This window comes from Vidua macroura, chromosome 22, assembly GCF_024509145.1.
Source record: "Vidua macroura isolate BioBank_ID:100142 chromosome 22, ASM2450914v1, whole genome shotgun sequence".
NCBI lineage: Eukaryota > Metazoa > Chordata > Aves > Passeriformes > Viduidae > Vidua > Vidua macroura.
This window is the reverse complement of record NC_071592.1, coordinates 5,913,546-5,937,603: the sequence shown is the minus strand read 5'-3', so window position 1 is coordinate 5,937,603 and position 24,058 is coordinate 5,913,546. Positions and strand designations below refer to the sequence as shown.

Below are 24,058 nucleotides of genomic sequence, written 5' to 3'. Positions count from 1 at the left end.
CAGATGAGTTCCATCACGTTGGAACTTCTTGAAGCAGAATGAAGGAGTGGATTCTGCCTTTCCACCATGCCCTCATGAGACCCCACTTGCAGTGCTGTGTCCAGCTCTGGGGCCCCCAGCTTCAGAAGGACATGGAGCTGCTGGAGCAAGTCCTGCGGAGGCCATGGAGATGCTCCAGGGCTGGAGCCAGGCTGGGAGAGCTGGGGGTGCTCACCTGGCGAGGAGAAGGCTCCAGGGAGAGCTCAGAGCCCCTTCCAGGGCCTGAAGGGGCTCCAGGAGAGCTGGAGAGGGACTGGGGACAAGGGATGGAGGGACAGGACACAGGGAATGGCTTCCACTGCCAGAGGGCAGGGATGGATGGGATATTGGGAGGGAATTCTTCCCTGTGAGGGTGGGCAGCCCTGGCACAGGGTGCCCAGAGCAGCTGTGGCTGCCCCTGGATCCCTGGAAGTGTCCAAGGCCAGGTTGGAGGGGGCTTGGAGCAACCTGGGATAGGGGGAACCCTGGATAGGGGAAAGTGTCCCTGCCCATGGCAGGGAATTGGAGATGTGTTCGAGGTGTTCAAGGTCTCTTCCAAGCCAAACAATTCCATGATTCTGTGATCTCAGGACAGACCCTCCAGCTGGTGTAACCCACCAGAGATGGTTATGCTGGTCACCAGAGCCACCTCCATCTTCCCAGAGGGATCCTGGCAGAGGATGCTGCTTTGGAAAGCCATCAGCACCCAGCAATCCCAGTGGGATCTGGGATCACACCTGCTTCTTCCCCTCTATTTTCAGAACCAGGTGGAAGTCCCTCAAGGTTGCCTTCTTTTCTCCCTTTTTCACAAAAAGGAAGCAAGTCAGAGACCAAAGAGAGGTTGAGGCCAAGTAAACACAGGTGTTTTTATGGCTAACTCTGAAATCAATGCTAACACAGTGGGTTTAAAAAGGATCTGACCCTCTGTGCCTCTGCCTCGTGCCAGGTTAGGGCTGAGACCCCCATCTTGCTACAGGGAGACCCAGATCCACATGCAACCACTGCATCAGCGCTGATTCCAGGAGCTGTGGGAGCAGCAACCAGCAGAGCCAGAGGCTCACCCAGCAGTGGGTGCTGAGGAGGATGAGAGATGATGGGATGTGCAGAGCCCTGGGGGAGAAAGCCAAGGGCAACTGAAAGAGTTTGCTCCAGAAACCTGTCTCTGTTTGAGATCTGCCATGTTTTTTTTCAAACCCAGCAGTGCCAAGATCCTGCTGAGAGCCTCAGCCAGATCCCTCAGCTTCCGTGCTTTTCCAGGTTTAATAGAGCTGCTCATTGCACAGCAGGGCAGAGCAGCAACAGGGCTGAGACACCATCAGCCAGTCCATAGCAGGGGGCTGGCCAAAGACAGATGAGATTTCCCTGGGTATCCAGACCCCATTCCAAGGTGTCTGCCACCTCTGCCACCACTTCTGGGCTTAAAATCCCCGAGCCAATCCCAGCAGCTGCCTCTGTGCCTGTGAATTTGGAGGTGCAAGTGTGGAGTGTGGTTCTCGCTGAGGTTTTTCTGCCTGTGTCACTGCAGCCACCAAAATTTTTCTCTTGTATCTTGAACTTCTTGCAAAACTGCAGTTTGTAAAAATTCAAATGAATAGGAAGAGGATTTCTAATTCCACCCCAAAACACCTGTGGTGTTTCTTTATTCTTTGGTCAACAGCAGCAAGTGATATTTCCATGCAATGCCAGACTTTGGGCTCATCCACTTGGCTTTCCCAAGGATGCTCAGGAGCTGGTGACTCAGGTCATTTGTTTTGTCTGTAACTTCTCATGGCCCACCTGAAAGCCCCTCTCCTCTCTTTCAGGTCCTGAGCAATGAGAACAAGCTGATCCTGAAGTCAGTCCGCCAGGAAGACGCCGGGAAATACGTGTGCCGAGCCGTGGTGCCGCGGGTGGGCGCGGGGGAGCGGGAGGTGACGCTCACCGTCAACGGTACCTCCTGCTCCCTTCTGCCATCCCTTCCCTCCTGCTCCCTTCTGCCATCCCTTCCCTCCTGCTCCCTTCTGCCATCTCTTCCTTCCTGCTCCCTTCTGCCATCCCTTCCCTCCTGCTTCTCTTCTGCCATTCCTTCCCTCCTGCTCCCTTCTGCCATCCCTTCCCTCCTGCTCCCTTCTGCCATCTCTTCCCTCCTGCTCCTTTCTGCCATTCCTTCCCTCCTGCTCCCTTCTGCCGTCTCTTCCCTCCTGCTTCTCTTCTGCCATTCCTTCCCTCCTGCTCCCTTCTGCCATCTCTTCCCTCCTGCTTCCCTTCCACCATTCCTTCCCTCCTGCTCCCTTCTGCCATCTCTTCCCTCCTGCTTCTCTTCTGCCACTCATTCCCTCCTGCTCCCTTCTGCCATCTCTCCCCTCCTGCTTCCCTTCCACCATTCCTTCCCTCCTGCTCCTTTCTGCCGTCTCTTTCCTCCTGCTCCCTTCTGCCATCCCTTCCCTCCTGCTTCCCATTTGCCATTCATTCCTTCCTGCTTCCCTTCCACCATTCCTTCCCTCCTGCTTCCCTACCCCGATTCCCTTCCCACCTTGACCTGTTGCTCTGACAGCTCCTGTTCCCAAATTATCCCCTCAGATACTTCCTTTTGGAGCAAATCCCACCCCCAGTTGAATCAGAGATCCAGGCATTTGGGGTAAAATGGATTTTGCATTATTTTGCCTGGAAATGCACAAGTTAAGGCAAAAAAAAAAAAAAAAATCAACATTTGCTCAGTTCCGCACAGTTCCTTATTATCAACAGGGGTTTATTGAGTAGTTGGGAGCTGGCAGCTTTAAATCTTTAATAGATTAATCTTGCAAAACCCTCGCAAGGTCAGAGAGTGCTGTTGTCTCTATTGTACACCTGGAGAGCTGGGAATTGAGTCTGGATCCAAGACCAGCAGCCTAATCACACTCTCCAACCCACATGAGGATGCCTGTGAGGATTCCTGTGAGGATATTTGTGAACATTCCTGCCAGGATTCCTGTCAGGATACCTGTCAGGATACCTCCATGGCTGCTTGGGGCTCATCCAGCACGGTGTCAGGATGTGCCCTGGACTCACAGCCACATCTCCGGAGTTTCGTGATGCCCTGGCCAAGACCTCGCAGCAGCTGGTAACAAATTGCAGCATAAATAGGGCAGGGAAAGAGCCAGGTGGGCTGCAAATGGTGTAAGCAGAGGATGAATTTTGCATTGTCTCTCACCTGCATGACAAACTGGCAGGTTTCACTCCCCACTCACTGTCGCAGGAGAAGAACATAAGGAGGGAGCTCAGGCAAGCATTGATTTCAAACACAGATAATGCAGATGGTGGATGCCCCAGTTCCCTGGAAACGTTCAAGGACAGGGCTCTGAGCAACCTGATCTAGCTGAAGATGTCCCTGTCATGACAAGGGGGTTGGACTGGATGACCTTTAAAGGTCACTTCCCACCCAAACTATTCCAGGTTTCTATAATCCTAGAAAAGGAAGGCAAGGGCAACGCAGCAGGGACTGAAAACCAACCACTCCCTCAACTTGGACTCAGCTCCTCGGCGCCTTCAGTCTCCTTCCCCAGCAGCTGCTGGGTTTTAATTACAATTAAATGAGCTTATGGAAAACAAAGCAACAAATTAGCACGAAGAACATGCTCCTTCCCTGACACCTACCAGGCACAGGGATGCCCTGAGAGCAGAGCAGAGCTCCCCACAGGCTCGGGGCATTTGGAGCATGCAGCACTGACTGGAAAAGTTGCTCTCCAGCAACTTTTGGTTTTTTCTCCTAGCTTATGCCTGGGGAAACTGATGGGGAGCAAATGAATTCCATGCATGGGGTTCACTGCTCAGCTTTGAGCACCTGCCAGGAACTGTCTGCCTGCACATCCCATCCCATGGGAATGCTGCTGGGGGCTTGGTGCACCCCGAAGGTGACAATGTTGGAACATGTCACTGCAGGTATTGGACCAAGGGAGAATCCCACACCTCTGAGTCAGGATGCTCTCGTGGCCCTCCAAGTGAGGAGAACTGAGCCCCTGAGCACCACATCCCACATCCACCAAGAACCAGGGCTTGGCAGCCTGTCCTGCAGCGGGAGCAGCATTCCAGCTCCAGAGCACGGCACAGTGTGTCTAATCCAGCTAATGAATTCTGCTGGAAGCCTGTTCTGACGTAATTCAAGGGGGAAGTTGAATGCCTCATATTTTGATGTGAGTTTAAGTCCAGAGGGTGATACAATTGTCTATTATTACCAGATGCCTCCCTCTGTCACAGAAAAATCAGGCATTGAGAAGTTGTGTTCTGGGCTGGCTGCACTGCCCGTGATCAGGACACCTGGAATTTTAGGGGGCTGATCCATCCCACCGAGCACAGAGATCCCAAATGAGGAATCACCCGACCCACTCTGAGTCTGTGGTCCCACCAGCCTATCCACTCCAAAAATTATCCAAAATCATGGCCTGATGATGGTAGGGTGAAAGAGCATCCTCCTGCCCTTCCCACCCAGCTTCCTCAGACAGGGCTGTGGTTGCAGAGCAGCCCAATCCCGTGCCAGAGCCAAGGCCACCAGCCTGCAAAGAAGCAGATAGGATTCAGAGTCTGGTGAGTGGGAAGGAGGATTATGCAAAGCAGCAGCATTTGGCAGGGCCAGAGCAGCAGAGGCTCGAAGGAAGGAAGGAATTTGGTGCCATCATGAATCAGCAGCAGCTGGATTTACTGCCAAAGCCTCTCGATGCTCTTGACTGCATCCAGCCCAGTTGCAGCTCCCACCCCAGCAGAAGCACCCCAAGGTCACCTTCACAGGCAGATCACCAGCAGTCCCATCTGTCACTGCACCATCCGGGCTTGGCAGGGACTGCTGAGCAGGGACCACCACCCCTGCCCACCTTGTTCTGCAAGAGAAGTTTGTTGGAAGGGCTGGACAGCTCCAGGTGACTAAATCAGGATGTAATTTGCCTGGGATTCACCCCAACAAGGAAGTCGGGCATGCCTGAGAGCTGGGAGCAGGGCAGGGCTGACCTGCCACCCCTCTTGGCCAGGAGCACATCACTGTGACAGGAAGTGCTCAAGGCCAGGTTGGAACAACCTGCTCTGGTGGGAGGTGTCTCTGCCCACGGTAGGGGATGTGGAATGAGATGGGTTTTAAAGACTTTTCCAACCCAAACCATTCTGTGGTGTTCCTTTGCAATACCAGGCAGAACTAGCCAGCCCAGGACTTCTGCAGGAAGCAAGGAGTTAAACAAAATTCTCCTGCCAAATCATTTTGAGTGCTGGGAGAAAAGTTCAGATGGACTCGATCAGACTGGAGAAGCCAAAGCCATCCTATCCTTTCATTCCTGAAGGCTTCCACCTCAGACTTCTCTTTTGTGTGAGCCGCCAGGACCGCACAAATAAATTGGCACCGAGGTGCTAAAAATAACCTCCACCAATAGCTCCATCATTTATATCCATAGCAACATTGCTTAGAGCCCTTTCCCTGCCTGTGGGCTGTCTCACACTCGGCGCTGAATGCCAAGCTGGAGATTGGCAGCTTTCATAAGGAGCCAGAGCTTGGTGGAGAATCAAACACCGGCCCTGAATGCGAAGAGGCTGTAACTTCATGCTATTATTTCTGGGCATGTTCATCTCACAAATAGTCTTTAGTCATCCACTATTATCATGATGATAAGCCTTCGACTCTGAACTCCTGAAGCAATAATAAAAGCCAAAGCCATTGGCATTTGTGCCATTTAAAAATCCACTCGCCTGGGGGAAAATGATCCTTTTAATGATTATTAAGCCATTTTTCTCTAGCGTCACCCAGTCTTGGAGCTCTTCTAGAATTTATAAGTAACACACAACCATCAAAATGGAAAGGAGACAGTTCTTTTTATTACTGTTTAGGCCTGGCCTGCACATCCCATCACTGCTCTTGCCTCTGCTGGCTTTGGAATCCTCAAGTGGGCAGGAGCATCAATGGCCTCAGCAGGCTCCTCAGGCAAAGCAAGGAGTCACCTCCACTGAGACCCTTTGGAAAGCTGAGCTTTCAACAATGGATAAACAAGAACTCACACCTTGGGATCGTGCCTAGAACAACATCTTGAGCATTTCGAGAGAAAAACACAACAAAGTGTCTTTTTTTTTTTTTTTTTGCCTTCTTCGATCAAAAAGGGCACAAGTTTCCACTGCTGTACTGCTATGTCCATTACAGCAAAACAAGTCCTGACCTTCACGCCCAGTTCCTGCTATTCCTGATGCTGATGGCGGCTCCCTTCCAGTAGTAATTTCCTGAGCTGCCAGCAGCGTGGTCACTGGTCAGTGAATTGTGCTTCAATGAGCTTGTTTTCCATCCATCTCCCCTTGGACAGTGTAAGGAAGCAGGGAGAGGGCTGTGCCTCAGTGGGAAGTGTGTGAGGAGTGTGCAAGTTTGGTGCAGGAAGGGGTTACTGGGACAGTTCCAAAAGGCAGCTGCATGTACAAATGCCTGAGAGTGAAGGATGTAGCATTTTGGTACATTTTTGTGCATTCATGAAATTTATAAATGTGTGATTTGGATGAGAATCAGGCAGGAATACCCAGGCAAATCTTTCTTCCCAATTTACCCCAAATCCCTGAGACATTTTTTTGAAGGAACACATTAGGTGCAGGGCAGGGAGGTGGGGAAAATGGGAATAAATCCACAAGGCTGTGTTACTGATAAACCTGTGATGTGATAAACTGATAAACTAGTGATGTAGTCCAAGCCAGGCATGACAGCCTAGTGACACTCTGGAACTTTGGGTGTTCACCCAAGTGAAGTTCCAGAGCTGGAGCAGGGGGAGCTCTGACAGCCCCTGCCACCCCTCCCTCCCTGCCCTGCAGCCCAGTTGTTGCTGTTTTCTTTTCTGCCAGCAGCAAGCCACTCATAGAAATGCAAATCTGCTTTAATTAAGGAGGTTAATTTACAGCAATTAGGATCCCCGCTCTTGTGCTGCTCCCCTGGGGCCATCAGGGCTGTTAGAAGAGTGAGGGACACACCACGTGCTCTCCTCTCCCATCCCTTTTCTCCCAGTCACAGGATGTTCACCAAGGCAGGACAAGGACACTTCCCATCCCAAGCAGGTGTTAGGCTCAGGAAGAGCCTTTCCTACCCTTTCTCCTAGGCTCCTTTCATGATCCACATGGCACAGGAAAGCCCAGCTGATGGGTGTCAAAGTTTTCCAGCAGAAACTCCTCCACCACATCTTCCTTAATGCCCTGGAGAGCAATTAGTTTAATGGTTGCTTAATGAATCTGGGAGAGCACAGAAGAGAAACACCAGGTGGGATGGGATCCTGCTTTGCTTGTGCAGCAAACAGCCCTTCTCAGAGGCCAGGCTCACCCAGGACATGGGAGCAGGATCCTTTACACCAGGGATGGGGGTACAGAGATGGGGGACCCTGGTGCTTTGTGGAGGCTTTGCAAAAACCCAGCAGAGCCCAAAGCCTCCACTCAATGTTCTCCATCACAGGAGGTGATGGGGCTGTTTCTCCATCCCTGCCCTTCAGAGATGGACCCCAGTATCCATTCAGGGCTCCCCTAACACCCCCCATCCCCACCAGTGCCATGGGGTGCCAGCAGCCTCTCCTGTCTCCACAGGGCCCCCCATAATCTCCAGCACCCAGACCCAGCATGCCCTGCACGGCCAGAAGGGGCAGATCAAGTGCTTCATCCGCAGCACTCCGCCGCCAGACCGAATTGTGAGTACCACCCCGGGCACGGCGGGTGCCTGGAACACCTCGGGGTGCCCGGGCTCACCCCTCTCTCGCTTGGCAGGCTTGGTCCTGGAAGGAGAACGTCCTGGAGTCTGGGACCTCCGGGCGCTACACGGTGGAGACAGTGAGCACAGATGAGGGGGTCATCTCCACACTGACCATCAGCAACATCGTCCGGGCTGATTTCCAAACCATCTACAACTGCACCGCCTGGAACAGCTTCGGCTCCGACACGGAGATCATCCGGCTCAAGGAGCAAGGTGGGCACTGCTGGGCAGCTGCCAGGGCTGGTGGGCAGCGGGAATTAGCACCTGGCTGGGCTGTGGGAGTGGGGAGATGCTGTGAGAGGCAGGAGGTGCTCAGGAGAGCTCTTGGGATGCCAAAGAGGAAATTAGGAAGGACAGTGACAAGGCTCCAGCTGTGCTAGCTGTAAGATGGCATCCTTAGGGCACATGATCTAGGTAAAGGGGAAGGACAAGCCCTGTGAAGTCTCTGCTTGATAAGGTATTCCTGATTTTACCTGTCCTGCTACAGCTGGAGGGCATGGGCTGATCCTGCACCCCTTACTCCCTGTCCCACAGTACAAGGTGATGTCACTGCCCCAGGCTGGAGGATCATTTATAGCCTTGGAGAAACAGGAGTGGCTGCTCCCAGCAGACCTCCACTGCTCCACAGTGATGGGAGTGAATGATTGAGAGGAAGGCATTTGGACGGGTGGCAACTCTCCATCCTGTCCATCAGCCACAATGCCAGCACGTCACACAGGGCTGGGCTCACCCACCCAGCAATTCCCAGGGGATGGCCAGGGCAATTCCGCTCTCAGGGCTCTCCACAGCAGGGGAGGGAGAGTTTAGCCGTGAGGAATGCTTAGCTCCTGGAGGAACTCCAGTTCTCCTCTATTTTATTAAATGCCAGGGCAGGCAGGTGGATTGTTCTCATTAAGCCGTGATTTATAGGCAAGGCTGGCGTCCAGATTAAATCAGAGCTAAATGAACCCCTTAAAATTAGCCTTGGGCTTCTTCCAATGCAAACAGAGCCAGTGGTTTTTCCAGGTCGTCTGCCAGTCAGCAGGAGCGCTCGGCGGCGAGCCTGGGTCCCGGCGGAGGGTGGCCGGGCAGCCGAGCCGGCTCCGAGCTCACAGCCAGGGCTCCCTGCTGCGCCACGCCAGGGGACAGCCCTGCCCGGGCCAGGGGGACACCGCAGGGTGGCACAGGGGACAGCCCTGCCCGGGCCAGGGGGACACCGCAGGGTGGCACAGGGGACAGCCCTGCCCGGGCCAGGGGGACACCGCAGGGTGGCACAGGGGACAGCCCTGCCCGGGCCAGGGGGACACCGCAGGGTGGCACAGGGGACAGCCCTGCCCGGGCCAGGGGGACACCGCAGGGTCCCCTTCACGGGGCCAGCCCCGGAGCAGAGCAGAGCAGAGGGCTGAGCGCTCAGGAAGGCTGCGGTGGGCGCGTGGGCTGTGCAAGGCTGTGGACACTTGCTTTATTTTCAAACAGGTACGGAAATGAAATCAGGAGCTGGTATTCAAGCAGGTATGGAAATCATGAGCTGACGGTGAATGTGAATTGTCCCCAGCCATCACCACACCTGAGGGCCCAGCGTCCTCCTCCTGGCCCGGCAGCTTTCCATAGGGCAGGCAGGGCAGGAAGGGCTGTAGGGAAGCTGCAGGGCAGCGACTGGGGCAGGACTGGGAAGCTGGAGTGGTCCAGTCCCCCCTGTGCCACTGATCCACTCTTTGCCAGCACTTTCTTTGCCCCAGCTCCCCAGTCACTGGAAGGGGGATGCTGTTACTCAACCATGTTGCAGAAGTCCCACAGAGTGCTACTTTGGGACAAAAACAGAGGGAAAAGTACATGTTTCTAGGGTCATTTGCAGACATCAGCTTGGTTCAGCATAGTGGGAGAGTGATGGCCAGCATGCACTGGCACCAGAGCAGGTTTGGATGGATCTTGGGGCAGATCTGTGGGATATGCTGCCCTTGTGGTTCCTCATCCTGTGGCCCAGAGCAGGATTCCTGGGGGAGCCAGCAATCTGCCCCTCCCTCAGCTCACCCATCCCTACAGGACACTTTACCATCCCCACATTCTGTCACTGCCCCTTTGCAGTTACCTTTATCCCAGCCCAGGAGAGCCCTGGACATTTTCCCCACCTCATTCCCTGCATCGTTCTTCATCATCTTCATCCCCATCGCCACCTGCTTCTCTCTGAGCTCTGCCCTGCAGATCCCATTCCCCAAAGCTGAGAGCCAGCCAGCCCTTCCAGGGTCTCCAGGCTCCTGTCTCTCCAGCCCCTTGCTCCAAATTCCCCTGGGAAGGCAAAAAAAAAAATCCCATGAGGAGCTACCACTGTTGGCAGGAGCACTGCCTAGCAGGCAGCCTCAGAAAATCCTGGTTTCTTTGTGCCATGGCTCAGCTGCCAGGTTGGAGGATGCTGATTTTAGGGTGAGCTTCCTGGGGCAGCTGGACCCAGCTGCAGCACCTGTTCCCTGAGCTCCAGCAGAGGACTGAGGGGATTTGCCTTTTCACCACCTGGGCACTCTCAGAGGTTTGGTGATGGATTGGTTCAGTGCCACTTGAGTCATGTCACCAGTGGCCCAGCTTGAGTGACATGTGACACATCAAGGGACCTGCAGGCCCAAGCAGGAGATCCATGAGCAAGCCATAAAGTGAGAAACATCAGTTCTATTTTGATCAAGAGTGAGCAGAGCCTAAACTCAATCAGCACCACATATTTATCACCCTGCAGTTCCCAAATTAGGGCTCAGGACCCATGAGCTCCACAGCCATGGCTTAAGGGTACCGTGAAGTGGCTTTAGAACTCCTCTGTCCCACTTGGGGCAGGGTAAACAAGGAAGACACCCTTTGCTGACTACACAGTGGATGCTGCTGGAATGACAACTGCCCCCAGTCCCACCAGTAGGAGTGTGTCCCCCTTGGGAAGGTGAAAGGCACAGGTGGGATCTGTGGCCTCAGGTCCAGGATGAAATTCCTGCCCAACTCCAGCTCCACACCAGTGGGCAATGGGAAATGGTTCCTGTATCACCCAGTCAAGTGACAATCCCTGGGCTTTGCTTCTCAGCTGGGTCACCCCCTGTGTCCCCAGGGTCCAGCAGCATTCATGTCCCCATCTGCACAGACCTCTGAGAACCACCTCTCTGCATACATTTTCCCGTAAATTCATCCCATCCATTTCCAAGGCAAGGCCTCCAAGGAGAAAACACCTTCCAAGGAGGTGTGCAGGAAAGTTGTGAAGACACATTCACCCACCTTATCTGGTCATGCCAGACAAGGTTATCCCTATTTTGGTTCACAAGATCCTACAAAGTGTTTAGAAAGAGAAGGAATGGGGACCTAGAGATACCTGCAGGTTTAGGGGAGAGAGTCTTCAGGATGCAGCTTTCTCATCCCAGCCAAGGAAGGCCATTTGTGGTACCCACAGCTGTGGTGTCCTACGGTGTGAGCGCTGCCCATCGCTGCCCCTCCTTAATCCAACCCAACACTCACTGTGAAGTCAGAGCTGTGCCTGGAGGAGCTGGAGAGACAGAGCAGGGAGATAAAAAGGCTTTGGGGCTCCAAATCTGACCCTCTCACTATAAATGTGATTTCCCATTCCACCCTCCCCACACCTCACAAGCTGCTGCCAGAGCCTGCGTAAATAAATCAGCTTTGCTGGCTGAGCCACAGCCCAAAATCCCCCCCAGGAACTTGGTGACAAAGTTCTTGTAGGCAGAAGGATGTGAGGGTGCATCCCCTGCTCTGCCTCCCACAGACCCTGCCCACACATCCCACCCCGCAGGGCTCAGCCCCAGCATGGGCCATCCCTCCCATCCCGGTCTTTGTAGCACCCTCAGGAATTTTGGAAGGATGACAGTTGACAAGCCACAGGAGATGGCAGGAAATTGGGATATAAAATAGGGAGGGGCTGTGAATGATGACTTGGGTTAAGTCATCCATCAGCCTGCTCGGATGCCATTTCTCTTTCTTAATAATAATAACACACAGACTTCTTTTGCACTTCATCCTTTAGAGAAGCTCATTTATTAACCCGCAGGGCGCTAACAAGAGCAGTTGGTAATCCACTCCTCTGGCTCCCCCCTCCTCTCCTCCCAGGGTAAACTGAGACACAGAACGAGCAGGGTTGTACAAACTGCAGCATCCCACAGGCAGCCCGTGCCGACATCACCACACACGGATGGGGGAGCAGGGAAGGAGGCCCCAAAACCCTCCCCAGGCTCATCACTGAGCCTCTTGCCAGTAGCCAGGGGTGGGTCCCTGGGGGAAAAGCCCCCTCTGTGACCTTCAGCCTGCTTCAAGCTTCCTCTCCTTGCTCTTGCAGAGTCGGTGCCGATGGCGGTGATCATCGGAGTGGCCGTGGGGGCCGGTGTGGCGTTCCTGGTGCTGATGGCCACCATCGTCGCCTTCTGCTGCGCCCGCTCCCAGAGGAGTAAGTGTCACTCCCCACCATGCTGCACCCCTTTGGGAGGGCTGAGGGGAGAACTCTGGGGAGAGTGGAGCAGGGAGAAATCAGAGCCTGAATTTACCGGCACAATTTACTGAGTTTACTTCTCCGCACAAGCTGCTTCTCCTGTTGGGCTACCAAGTGTTTGCTGCAAATGGCAGCCCTGTGGGAAAAGGGAAGGGCTTATGGCAAACATGCCAGGGTAACTGCTGGTGCCTGTTAGCAGCACAGGCAGCTCAGGAGGTGTGCTGGGGACCTCTTAATCTCTCCCTTGGAGAATTCCTGGGGTACAAGAGAGAGAAGCATCCTCACTGTGCCACATTGGTGCCTAAACCCCCTCCACAGTTCTGCTTCTGTTTTAATTCCAATTTTCCTGACATGCATATTCCTGGCAGGAATGACAGCCAGCAGAGGGGTTGTTCGTGGGACTTGTGCATTTTGGAGTCTGACTGCACTGGAAATACAAATTAAAGTGACAATAGAGACACAGGTAGAGGAGGAGGAGGGGGAAGTGGTGCAGCATAGTCTGGCCTCATTAAAAAGACACCAGGAAATTAAAGGAGGATTGGAAGAAAGGCACCAAAGCAGGAGGGAGAAGAGTGTGATTGTCTAGAGCATTCCAAGCCTCTGGGGAGAGGAGGAGATCCTTGGCGCTGCTCCCGGCTCGCGAGACGCGTGGTACGGATTCCGGGATGCCAAACTCTCCATGTGTGTGCCAGAAAACCCAGTTGTTGTTCTTTTATTTTTCCCCCCTTGATGATTTACAAAGCCATCAAAGACACCAAGCAGCTCCTGGATTCAGTAAGGACACACAACCCCCCACTGCAGAAATGTGTTTAATTTTCAGCGTGTTAATGATGCTTCTCCCTGTTTTATCCCATTTTTTTTTTTTTTGAACTCTCACAGCCTCCATTAGCAAGAATTAATGAACTAAATAGGGAAAGTGATTTATCTTGCTTTTTGGGGAAGGATTGCTGATGGACAGCACCCAAGACTAGGCCAGTTTGATGTCATGGAGGTCATTTGGCAGCAAGAGACAATTCAAGCACCTGAAGGAAGCAGGGCCAAGTCATGTTCCCATGTCCATGGGCTGTTTTTTCCCAATGCCACATCCTTCAGAGAAACAGAGAGCGTGTGGTTCATTATTTCCCTCTCGTTAGATGGAACCAGATGGTGCAAGGCTCTTTACAGGACACACAATTTCACAGGAATGCCATGACAACAGATTCCAGACGTGGTGAAAACGCCAGGATTTAGACCCTCACAAGCTGGAGGCATGCAAGGATGGGCTGCTCTTCAAGGGGAAAGCCAAGAGGGGACAAGGCCATCCCAGCCAAAAGCCTTGTATTATTTATCCCATTGCTAAATCAGGAAGAAGAGGCATTTTCCTCACCAGGGCTGGGAAGACAGGTTCTGGAAAGAAGGCACTGGGGACATGGTGGCAGGGTTTGAAGTCCCTTTTTCTCCGCTGGGTTTCTGGTGCTGTCCCGTTTAGAAAAGGTTTTTGGGTCTCAAATACACCAGAGGCTGCTGGGTCTGGGAGTGTTCCCTGCTCTGCTGCTCCCCTGGCAGTGTGATTCCCTGGGGAGAGGTCAGCAGCATCCCCAGGCCAGGGCAGGGGTCCCTGTGCTCCCTACAAGGCTTCTTTGCCACTTCACTTTGGGATCAGAATAAGTAAGAGATCACCCAAGTGAAGATCCCTGCCCTGATCTCCCTTCCCTCCCCAAAACCTTGTGGGAAGGGAAGAGCCAGAGCCAGCTGGGGACAGCAGCAAATCCAGAGTGCAGATGGGATTCCCCAGCCTGAGATTCATGCATGGGGTGCTGGTGGCACTGAGGCCACTCAGTTCCCCGTTACCTGGCTCCAAAAGCCACTGGAAACTACCAAAACAGCCTCTCCTTGGGTTTGGGGGGAACTGGGAGCATCAGCAGCTGAACCAAACCCCAGTGACGCTCAGGGTGCAGAACCCTGCAGGGAAGGACTTGGATGTGCCAGGTGGATGGGCTTTTACCCCAGTTCTGAGGTGCTGAGGAGGGTGGGAACACCAGGCTGGAAGGTGAGGAAAGGAATTTCATCGCTGTTAGTTGTGTGCGATGTGTAGAGTTATTACAGAGATCAGCTCAGGAATGATGGGATTGACAGAGCACTTGGATAGCAGGAGAAGGACTCATTTCCTGCCAGGATGACTGCAGATTCCTCTCTCAAGACAAATACTGGAGCATTGTGCCATCATTTATAACAACAACCTGGTGCAGACCGCAGGAACAGTTGTGTTGAGAGGACACAGTGACCCAGCAGTAACTCTGGAGAAGGAATCTCCTGACCCAGCCACTGACCACATCTAACAGCAATGGGGGAGGCAATTCCTGACCATGTTTTGGGAAAATGCAGCAAAAAAAAAAAAGGACCAGGTGCAGACACACCAAGCCTGGAGGCTCTGGAAAAGAAAAAAAAATTACTGCACATCTGTTGTTATATCTTCAGTGACTTAACGGCCCAGAGTTATTTGAGGGGGAACACTCCTGGGAGAGGAGCTGCAAGACACTGATTAGCGTCTCCTTGTGATTAAAGACAGAGGCTCCAGCACCAGGAACGTGGTCCCAGCAGGACAACATTAAAAAAATAAGCTGTAGTAACTTCCCAGTGAAAGGCTTTGCCTTGTGCCCTGAGACTTGGCGAGGTCTGGGGGCTGCGGGTGTGGAGGACAGGGGATGCTGGGAGAGAGAAATTCAAGGACAGAGCTTGGAGCTGGTGTCGGTTACATCATTCCGTTTGGTTTAGAGATAAAACTCCCGGGGGTCCAGCCTTTTCTGGACTGATCCCTGCAATCCTGGCTTGGCAGGGCGCTGCTGGATCCATCAGGTGGAGGTAGATCTGACAAACCAGTTGTTCAAGGCAGTTTTTGGGTCTGGGAGGGCTGGCACAGCCATCCTGGGAGGTGAGAGCCAGGTCCGTGGCTGGGGGCCGGCTTCAAAGTTGAGGTCTCGCTGCTCAGATTTGCCTCCATCTCTGCTTTTCATCTCGGCTTTGCGCCGCCGTTCTGCTCCCGCTGCTCCACGTCTGTGGTTTACTTCGCTAAAATGACTTGTTCAAAGCACGCCTGACACCTTCAGGGAAGGCAGGGAGTCTCTCTAGGAATGTTTCTCTCTTCGCTCGTTGTCATTTCCAGGCTGCTTGGAGATGATAAAACTGTCCCTGGCTACATCTGTGCTCCTTGCTTGGCCTTTTCCACGTGTTGTCTGCAGCCCAGACTGCGGGAGGTTTTTCTCTGGGGTTCCCAGAGCCTGTGCAGAGCTGGTCCATCCCTCAGGAGCAGTATTTTCTATGGATCAGCAGGTTGGACAACGATTTCACTCCCTGTGGGAGCAGTTCTGCTACAGCCCACGCCCTGGTAACAGCACCGTGAGTGTGGCAGAGGCCAACCGAGCTCCAAAAGGAATTCCTATAGGAGTCTGAGCCGTCCATACCTTCTGGCAACGCAAATATTGCTCCTCCAGCTCTACAATGGGCTTGCTGAGCCGGGTTTATTTTCTCAGTCAGTTCAGTTGCTGGGAATCCTCTCAGTCATGTCCCTGCAGAAGCTCCACCACTGCCTCAGACTAACCCCCTTGTCCATCTCCCTCTTTTCCCAGATCTCAAGGGTGTGGTTTCTGCCAAGAACGACATCCGTGTGGAGATCGTGCACAAGGAGCCGACCTCGGGCAGGGAGGCGGAGGAGCACCCGACCATCAAGCAGCTGATGGTGAGGAATTCCTTCCCTTCCCTAAGCGATTGCTCCGGGCAAAGTTTGATGGTAACAAGCCCAGACCCGTGTCGTTCAGCCCCGTAATAACCACTCAAGGCAAAGACACGCTTCCAAAAATGCTGTTCTCGAGATCCACATTCTCTTGCCATAAAAACTCCTGGAGTGAAACTTGGCTAATGAGGAGGGAAAGCTGCTAGGGGTTTGTTGCAGTGGCCCATCTGCCCGCCGGGCTAATTGCAAAGCAAATTTGCCACCTCACACCTGGAAAGCTGCAGAGGGCAGGGAGACACACAGCGGGCGAGCACGAGGTGATAACGAGCTCATCACCCAGCGAGACTTGTGCGGGCAGCACCACGGCGTGTGCACAGGGCTGGATGCACACCCGGGCTGTGGGGCCAGTCTGCACCTGGGTCTGTAACACCGGGGAGGTGTCACCTTCCCGAGGCCACTGCCTTCACCCGAGGGGACCGACGGACACGGGCAGGGCAAGAGGTGGATGGCTGAGATCCAGGAAACGCAGCTTGCACCCTGATGCTGGTGCATCCTCGCCGGCAGCCCCTCTGTGTGCTGTGGTCACTGTTCTCTGTGGCTCAGCCCCAGTTTGCCTTGGCTTTCACTTGCTGGCGACAAATAGAAGCTGAAAAATGGCAAAGAATCCTGCAAAAAAAAAAAAGGAAATAAAAGAGCAGATGGGAAAGGGGGAAGGGATTGAAGAAGCCTCTGGCTGCTTTCTAGGCTGTTGGGTGGTTTTTTCCTCCTCTAAAGCTCAGTTTTTTTGGGCAGCACTTGTATGTCCTACCTGCAAAAGCTGTTCCATGAATGCCTGGTGGGAAGGCAATGCTGATCATCGTAGAGTGGGTGGAATCGCTTGCTGAAATTGTCAGGACTGCCAGAGCATTTAGACAGCCAGGGAGCCTCCAAACAATGAGGCAGGAGGAGGTGGAGATCTGGCAACTTATCCCAGCTCCACTGAGGTTCCTATGCAAGACCCTTCATTCCCAGTAGGGCTTTGCCCTGAGAAATCTGCAAGTCTGTGGTGGGATTTGCAAGGCTGGAAGGTCAGAGGAGGCTGGGGTTGGGTTTGGAGCAATCTGCTGGGATGAGGGGAAATGAGAAGCTTTCTTTCCATGGGACCCTGTACATCATCTGTGTGATCAGCAGTGCCAAGCCCAGATCTGGCTCCCACAGGGGCATCTGGGATCATCCCAAATCCCCCTCCAGGCCAGGCTGGAAGCACACACAAAGCCTCAGCAGAAGAGAACATTTACCACTCTGAGTGAACAAGGAAGAGGATGGTGGTGAGAGGTCAAGCACAGGATCTTGGAATCCATCCTGGGGACTTTCTTAGGTTATTTGCAGGAGCCAGGGGGTGATTTCACGTCAGCTTGTGCCTTGGTGAGGCTGGGAGTGGAGCTGTGCTGGCCACGTTGCAATGGGGACTCTGGCAGGGTGGAAATGGTGCAGACAAAAATGACAATATTTGTTTGAGAGCTGGGAAAAAATGCCTTACAGGGAGAGGTTGTGGCGCTCCTGGGTTTATCAGCCGGACTGGTGAGAGGTGGTTTGGTCACGGCACAATAGAACTGTTTAAGTGTGAACAGGGTTCACACTTAAAGCTGAGCACTTTCAGATGTGACACAACAGAGACTCACAGCCTGGCTGGACTGGACGAGGGCAATTCTTCCCCCTTCCTGGCCAAATCCAGGCATTTTGCCTGAAAATACAGCAGTTGGAAATTACATCATTGGATCAGCACCATTCAAGAGCTGGAAGAGGTGGTCTGTGATCTCTGACCCTGATGTTGGCAGGGTTTGGACAGCTGGGACATCCTACCTGCAGGGAGAAGGCATCAAAGCCCCCTCCCCTGCCTGGATCAAAGCCTCCCCACCCTCATCTACCCTCAGCAAGCACGTTCCCAGGAAATACTCCCCAATTCCTTCTCTCCTCAGAGTCTGCAGAGATCTCCCTCTGTCCTTCATCCACATCTTTGCTGTGTCCAACAGATGGTGTGGGCATCCTCCTCTGGCCATCAGACAGCCAGCCTTGGATGCCAAACAGGTTCCTGATAAAATGTCCCAACTTTGTCCATGAAATGAAGGATCAAGTTAAAAACTTCTCCTTGCTGATGAGGAGCAATGAGACCTCTTTATCAGGAGGAGGAGGGCAGTGCCCAGCACCTCCCTCCTCTCACCCCAGGACTTTCCAGCTCTCCCTTCTCCCAGCGCCAGCATTATTCCCTCTGCTTCCCCATTTGCCTTCTCCGAGTGTCCTGTGAGATCTCCCTCCCTTGAGATGATCTCCTCGCCCTCACCAGTGTTCATCACACCTTGCAGTTTAATAGCAGCTGTGACTGTCATTGCCACGCCGGGGCTCGGGATCATTAATGTGGATGTTAACGAGGAACAGCCACGCTGGCAAACAGCTCCTCGCCGCTCTCCATCCTAACCCCACCTCGGCCCCTCGGCCGAGCCCCTGACTCCAGCACAGCCTGACCTGCTCGTGCTGAATTTCAGGGTCCTCAGCGCCGTGGCTGTGCCTTTGCTGCTCGGTTTCCCACCGTGTCCCGCTCTGCCGGAGCGCTCCTGGCCGCAGGGTGCCAGCGTGACTCTCGTCCCCCCAAACGCTGTTTTGTCATTCTCCAGCCATCTGTGACCTCGGCAGCTCACAGTGCTTTTCACAAGTAATTATTCATGCATCTATAAATTCATTAACACCTTAGGATACGAGTCACGCTGGCTGATTTGCATATGTTCACATTGCCTCAGCGGCGTTCCCACCCCCTGCTCCGAGAGCTGTTCTGCCAGGCAGTGCCTACGGGCAGGGAAAAGGCAGCTAGCTCGAGTGGCTGGAGGCAAAAGAGCCTGGTGAAGGGTTTGATCCGGGGGAAAATAAACCACAACAGCCACATTTTCCCTCCTGCGGGACGCATTGCATGGGCACGGCAGCTCCGTTGAGCCCGGGCTGTGAGGAGGGAGATGAAGAGCACGGTCAGCTCCGGCGGGGCACAGCTCCTCCCTTACCATGGCTGGGTTTTTTCCCGGCTGAACGGACCCCGTGCCTCCCCACCTGTGAGATGGGGCTGATAATCCCAAAGGAGCCATCCCCATAAGCAGTCACAGACGATCCCAAAGTGTCAGGCAGGCAGGGGCATCCCAGAGATCTCCACCTCTGGATCGTTCATCCCTTCTGGATCATTCATGCCCCACTGTGGCCAGGCAGATCCAGGCATTGCCTGTGGTTCAGATTTGGAGTGGAAGAGTCAAAATAATCAATCCACTGATAGGTTTATCTTTTCCTGTCTCCTTAAACCCATCCCTCTGCTCCAAGGGCTATTTCTAGTTTGTTCACAGCCTTCACAGGTGATCAGCACCAGACACCTTTCCTAGACAGGTGCTCAGCTCAGATCGCTGTGGAAGAGGAAAAATCAAAGAAGCAGAATTTCCATTCTGGGCGAGGCTCATTCCTACGCGCAGCCCAGCGGACACAGCATCCCTTTCTCTGCCTCCCCCCCGTGCCCGCGGGCTGGGACGTGTTCCATGTGCCCAGCGGCCACTGCCACCGCCACCCTGGGAAGCACCGGCAGCCCTGAGCTGTCAGAGCCGGGCCGGAACTGGAGCCGGGCTGCGTCTGAACAGCATCCAGTCTCGCCCGGAAGGCTCGGGGAACATCCCTCCCTCACAGCCGGCTCCTTCCAGCGGCACCAGCCCGTCCCAAAGCAGGATTTTGGGGAGAGGTGGGACAAGACGGGCAGCTTCTCCTGTGGTGGGCAGCCACACCCACCCAGCGGCTCAGCGACCGAGGCCAGAGCCGGTGTTTGAAGGTGATAAAGCTTCATCGAGCTGGGAATTCCCAGAGGGGTTCTTTATTCATGGGCTTGTTCCCTCCCTGGGAGCAAAGGAGGTCGCTGATCGAGAATCGTCACCAACATCCCTCACCCTGGTAACGTCTGGCCCGCACCAGTGCTGCCGGGTGGCATCCAATTACCCAACCAGCCGGAAATATTGTAATTAAACCCGGAGCGAGGCGGGGGGAGGCACTTCGAGCCCGCCAGGTCTGGAAGATACTCAGGAACCTGAAGCAGCATTTAAAAAAACATATTGTGTCCACTAATGAAAGCCAAGAATTTAATATCCTGTCGGATTCTCCATCTCAGAGGCTTCGTTTGGCGGCGTGAAACGCGGGGGAGCAGAGCGGAGCGGGAGGCGCGGCACTGCCTGCTGCTTCCAGCCGGTGTTTCCCGGCGCTGAGGGACCCTGCGAAGGCGCTTTGCTCTGCAGGGAGGCGCTCCCTGGGCGGGGGGAGCCAGCACAGCCAGCCTGAGGTGATGCTTCAGGAGCTGGAGGGGGTCCCTCCCTGACTTTTGCAGAGGGGGAAACCGAGGCAGTGGCGGTCAGGGATGCAGGGGTGCAGTTTGTCACATCCCTCAGCCACGCTGACCCAGGAGGCACCGGCGAGGTTTGGCCATGGGCAGGACTTTGCACCCCACCTGCGATGCGCCACTGTTCTGGGCATGGGGAAGGCAGCTGGCGCCTGGCAGTGCCAAGCAGGATGAAGTCCTGGCAGGAGGTTCCCAGGATGGGAAGGGCGCTGGCAGGAGGGAGTGGTGGGCACGTGGCTCTAACAGGAGGGTGCATCCCCAGCCATCTGCACGGCGAGGCCCGGAGCATATTGGTGCTGTCACCTGGCTGGCGAAAGGATGGCTCTGGAAAAACGTCCAGGAATGACACGGGGCATCCCTTGCCAGGGCACTCAGACATCTCTGGTCCCTTTTTCCATCTATTTCCCTCTCCCCCTTCATAGTCCGTGTTGATATTGGTGATGGAGTGAACTTGAGTTAACGTCGGTCCCTAAGCGATGTTTGCTCAGTGATGACAAAGCAGAAATCACACTAACGGGGATCCCACCACCCACTAATTAATGGTGTAAAACTTAATAAAGTTGACGTCAATGACCGGCTGTAATGGGGGACTTGGAGGTTCAGTGATGTGATGGCGCTTTGTGGACCTCATGTGGAGACTCCCTGCAGTCCCCAAATCCACGGGGTGCAGCCGAATTCAGAGCGTCGGGGACAGGCAGGGTCCTCACGGAGCTCAGGGAGCATCTCAGTACCTGGATCATTCCCACCATCACTTCAATGGCTTAAATAAAATAAATGTCTTCAATAAAATGGCTTCAAACACCCCACCAAACCCGACATTCATTCCAGGGAGGTTTGGTCACAGTGGGATTGTTCCCTTGGTTCCCACCTCCCTTCTCCCCTCTCCATCTCTGGGTCTGGCCCTGCCCTGCTCTGAGACATCCACGCCAACACAAAAAGCAAATCCAGGGAGGAGAAGTGGGTTTTCGTTTTCATTCTGAGCTGGGACCAGTTAAACCCTTCCGATGGGGTTAACAGCCCCAGTCTGCCTTTGCAGAGATACTTTAGAGGATCGAGGGGGTCGCCGGGGCTGGCAGAGCAAAAAACCCCTCCACGTCCCATTTTAGCTGCACTCGTTTAATCCTCGGCGACACTTGTATTTATCCTGGTAAATCAATGGCTGATACAGGCTTTCTTTTCCCTAGGAAAACTCAGGTACTTTAATTTATTGCCTTTAACAGCCACATCAAAGGCTTTCGGGAGATGAACAGCAAGTGCCGCGGGGTGAATTTCCACAGCCACTTACCATCTTAAAGAGGAGAGAATTTGGGCAATAAAAGGGGATTTTGGGGCTGGTGTGGGGCTGTGATCCCAGGGAAGCCGGGCTGGAGGCGTCCGGTGAATTCGGGAGAAGCTAAAAAAAGGCAACTGAGAAATTGGTTGATAAATATTCTGCTTCCTGCACAGCCCCGCATGCTGGAGGAAGGGTAATTAAAGCTGTAGTGTAATTAATGTGCACCTTGCCCCTCCTCTCTGCCTCCCCCCGATCACAGCCAGCCTTCAAAGGAAAACTAATGAGGCGGCCAAGTTCAGCTGAGGAGGAAAGGATGAAAAGAAGGGAAACAAAAAACAAACAAAAACAAAAACAAAAACAGGCGATTTTGGGGGTGTTGCTTTGGGCAGGCGGGTTGCAGCCCCAACCCTTAACTCGGTAAATAATTCGTTTTCTGCATGAGCCTGCTTTTTTCTGTCCTAAACAGGGGAAAAAAATCTGTAACCCAGGGAATTGTGTGGCTTTTGGGCGTCCGCCCTCAGACACTGCTGGGACACCCCTGGGCAAGTCCTTGAATCCAGCTGGTGGCAACTTCCCAGTGCCCTGGGGCTGATGATGGGTGTGGGGCTCGCTCCACATGGCCTGGGGGTGATGAGGAACCCAGGGTCAGGCGGTGCTGGGCTGCTGACCCCTGCCTGTGTCCTCTCCTAGATGGACCGGGGGGAGTTCCAGCAGGATTCGGTGCTGAAGCAGCTCGAGGTGCTCAAGGAGGAGGAGAAGGAGTTTCAAAACCTGAAGGTGAGTTGGATCCTGGGGCCTGCCTCTGTCCCCCATGAAAAGATGGGGTCAGAGCCCCCTGTCACTCCTGGCAGAGGGGCTGCACCCCGGAGTGCTGGGAACCCCTCCCCGTGCCCACCGCCGGGCAGAACCAGCTCATGCCTCACCCAGCACTGCTGCTGCCAGGCTGCCTGTCCTAGGGCCATGTCCCCAGTGGTGGCCTGTCCCAGAGGGCTGTCACTGTGCAGGGAGAGAGGCTCTGGCATGCTGGCGCTGTTTTGTGGCCCCAGCACTTTTAGGGGTAACACGAAGGTGTGGTGCCAGGACAGTGGTGTGCAAGGGGCGCTTGTGTCCCGGCCTGGAGGGGGCTGATTGGAATTCACTGGTGGCACAAGAGGACATTGCTGGATGGTTTGGTGGTTGAGGTGTCCTCCAAAGCGGGGCTATGAAAATGGGGAAGGGTCTGGAGGGTTCATATGAGGAGCGGCTGAGGTGACTTGGCTTGTTCAGCCTGGAGGAGACCAAGGGGAGACTCATCAGGGTCTGCAGCTTCTTCCTGAGGGACAGCTCTAATCTCTGCTCTGTGACCAGCAACAGGACCTGAGACAACAGCTGGAGCTGTACCAGGGGAGCGTTAGGTTGGATATCAGGCAGAGGTTCTTCCCCCAGAGGGTGCTGGCACTGCCCAGGCTCCCCAGGGAATGGGCACGGCCCCGAGGCTGCCAGAGCCCCCGGAGTGTTTGGATACTGCTCTCAGGCACAGGGTAGGATTGTTGGGGGTCTGTGTAGGGCCAGGAGTTGGACTGGATGGTCCTTGTGGGTCTCTTCCAGCTCAGCATATTCGATGATTCTGATAAGTCTCTCATGTCCTGGGTGAACGGGCAGGGTGGGCACCCCAAATGCCACAGTACCCAGGGAGGCCACCACCAACCTGCCCCGCTTCTCCCACTCCCCAGGACCCCACCAACGGCTACTACAGCGTGAACACCTTCAAGGAGCACCACTCCACCCCCACCATCTCGCTGTCAGGCTGCCCGGCTGACCTGCGCCCGGCCGGCAAGCAGCGGGTGCCCACGGGCATGTCCTTCACCAACATCTACAGCACCCTGAGCGGGCAGAGCCGCCTCTACGACTACAGCCAGCGCTTCGTGCTGGGCATGGGCAGCAGCTCCATCGAGCTGTGCGAGCGCGAGTTCCAGCGCGGCTCCATGAGCGACAGCAGCTCCTTCCTCGACACCCAGTGCGACAGCAGCATCAGCAGCAGCGGCAAGCAGGACGGCTACGTGCAGTTCGACAAGGCCAGCAAGGCCTCCGCATCCTCCTCCCACCATTCCCAGTCGTCTTCCCAAAACTCGGACCCCAGCCGGCCCCTGCAGAGGCGGATGCAGACGCACGTTTGAGCCCCTCCGGGGACGCTCGGGACCCTCCGCGTGGGCGCCGTGGCTCCGCGCTCGGACAGTGGCGCCCGCCGGCAGCGGCGGTGGGAAGAGGCCGGATCCAGCCCCCCCCGGAGCGGGGCTGCGGGGCAGGGGACCGGCCGAGCATCCCCCTCCCTGGTACATGCTAAGCACAACCCCGCCGAGGACGCGCTGAGCCCCGGGGAGCCGTCCCCTCCGCGGGGCTGGGGACGGCCCTGGCCCCACCACGCACCCCCGTGCCCCCCCAGCCGCTCGCCTCCGCTTCCCGCTGCCCTCTCCCCCCCGGCTCCTCCCTTTCCTTCGTGGTGTTCGGTGTCCATACTTATAGAGTCCGTTTCGGGGGGTCGGGGGGGGTCC

General features: G+C 54.7%; 1 protein-coding gene across 4 annotated transcripts in view; it reads left to right on the top strand.

The window, feature by feature from the left end:
* KIRREL3 (kirre like nephrin family adhesion molecule 3) overlaps positions 1–23,953 on the top strand; it is a 368,214-nt gene extending 344,261 nt beyond the window's left edge. For 3 of the 4 annotated variants that reach the window (XM_053996900.1, XM_053996903.1, XM_053996904.1), the window contains 8 exons: positions 1,821–1,947; positions 7,552–7,652; positions 7,729–7,927; positions 9,170–9,205; positions 12,009–12,116; positions 15,764–15,873; positions 22,218–22,304; positions 23,240–23,953. In XM_053996900.1, coding sequence (XP_053852875.1) covers positions 1,821–1,947; positions 7,552–7,652; positions 7,729–7,927; positions 9,170–9,205; positions 12,009–12,116; positions 15,764–15,873; positions 22,218–22,304; positions 23,240–23,683 — 1,212 coding nt within the window. In that variant the 3' untranslated portion in view covers positions 23,684–23,953. The remainder of the gene's footprint in view (positions 1–1,820; positions 1,948–7,551; positions 7,653–7,728; positions 7,928–9,169; positions 9,206–12,008; positions 12,117–15,763; positions 15,874–22,217; positions 22,305–23,239) is intronic. The other variant, XM_053996902.1, reaches the window with a different exon arrangement.
* Positions 23,954–24,058: the final 105 nt, after the last annotated feature.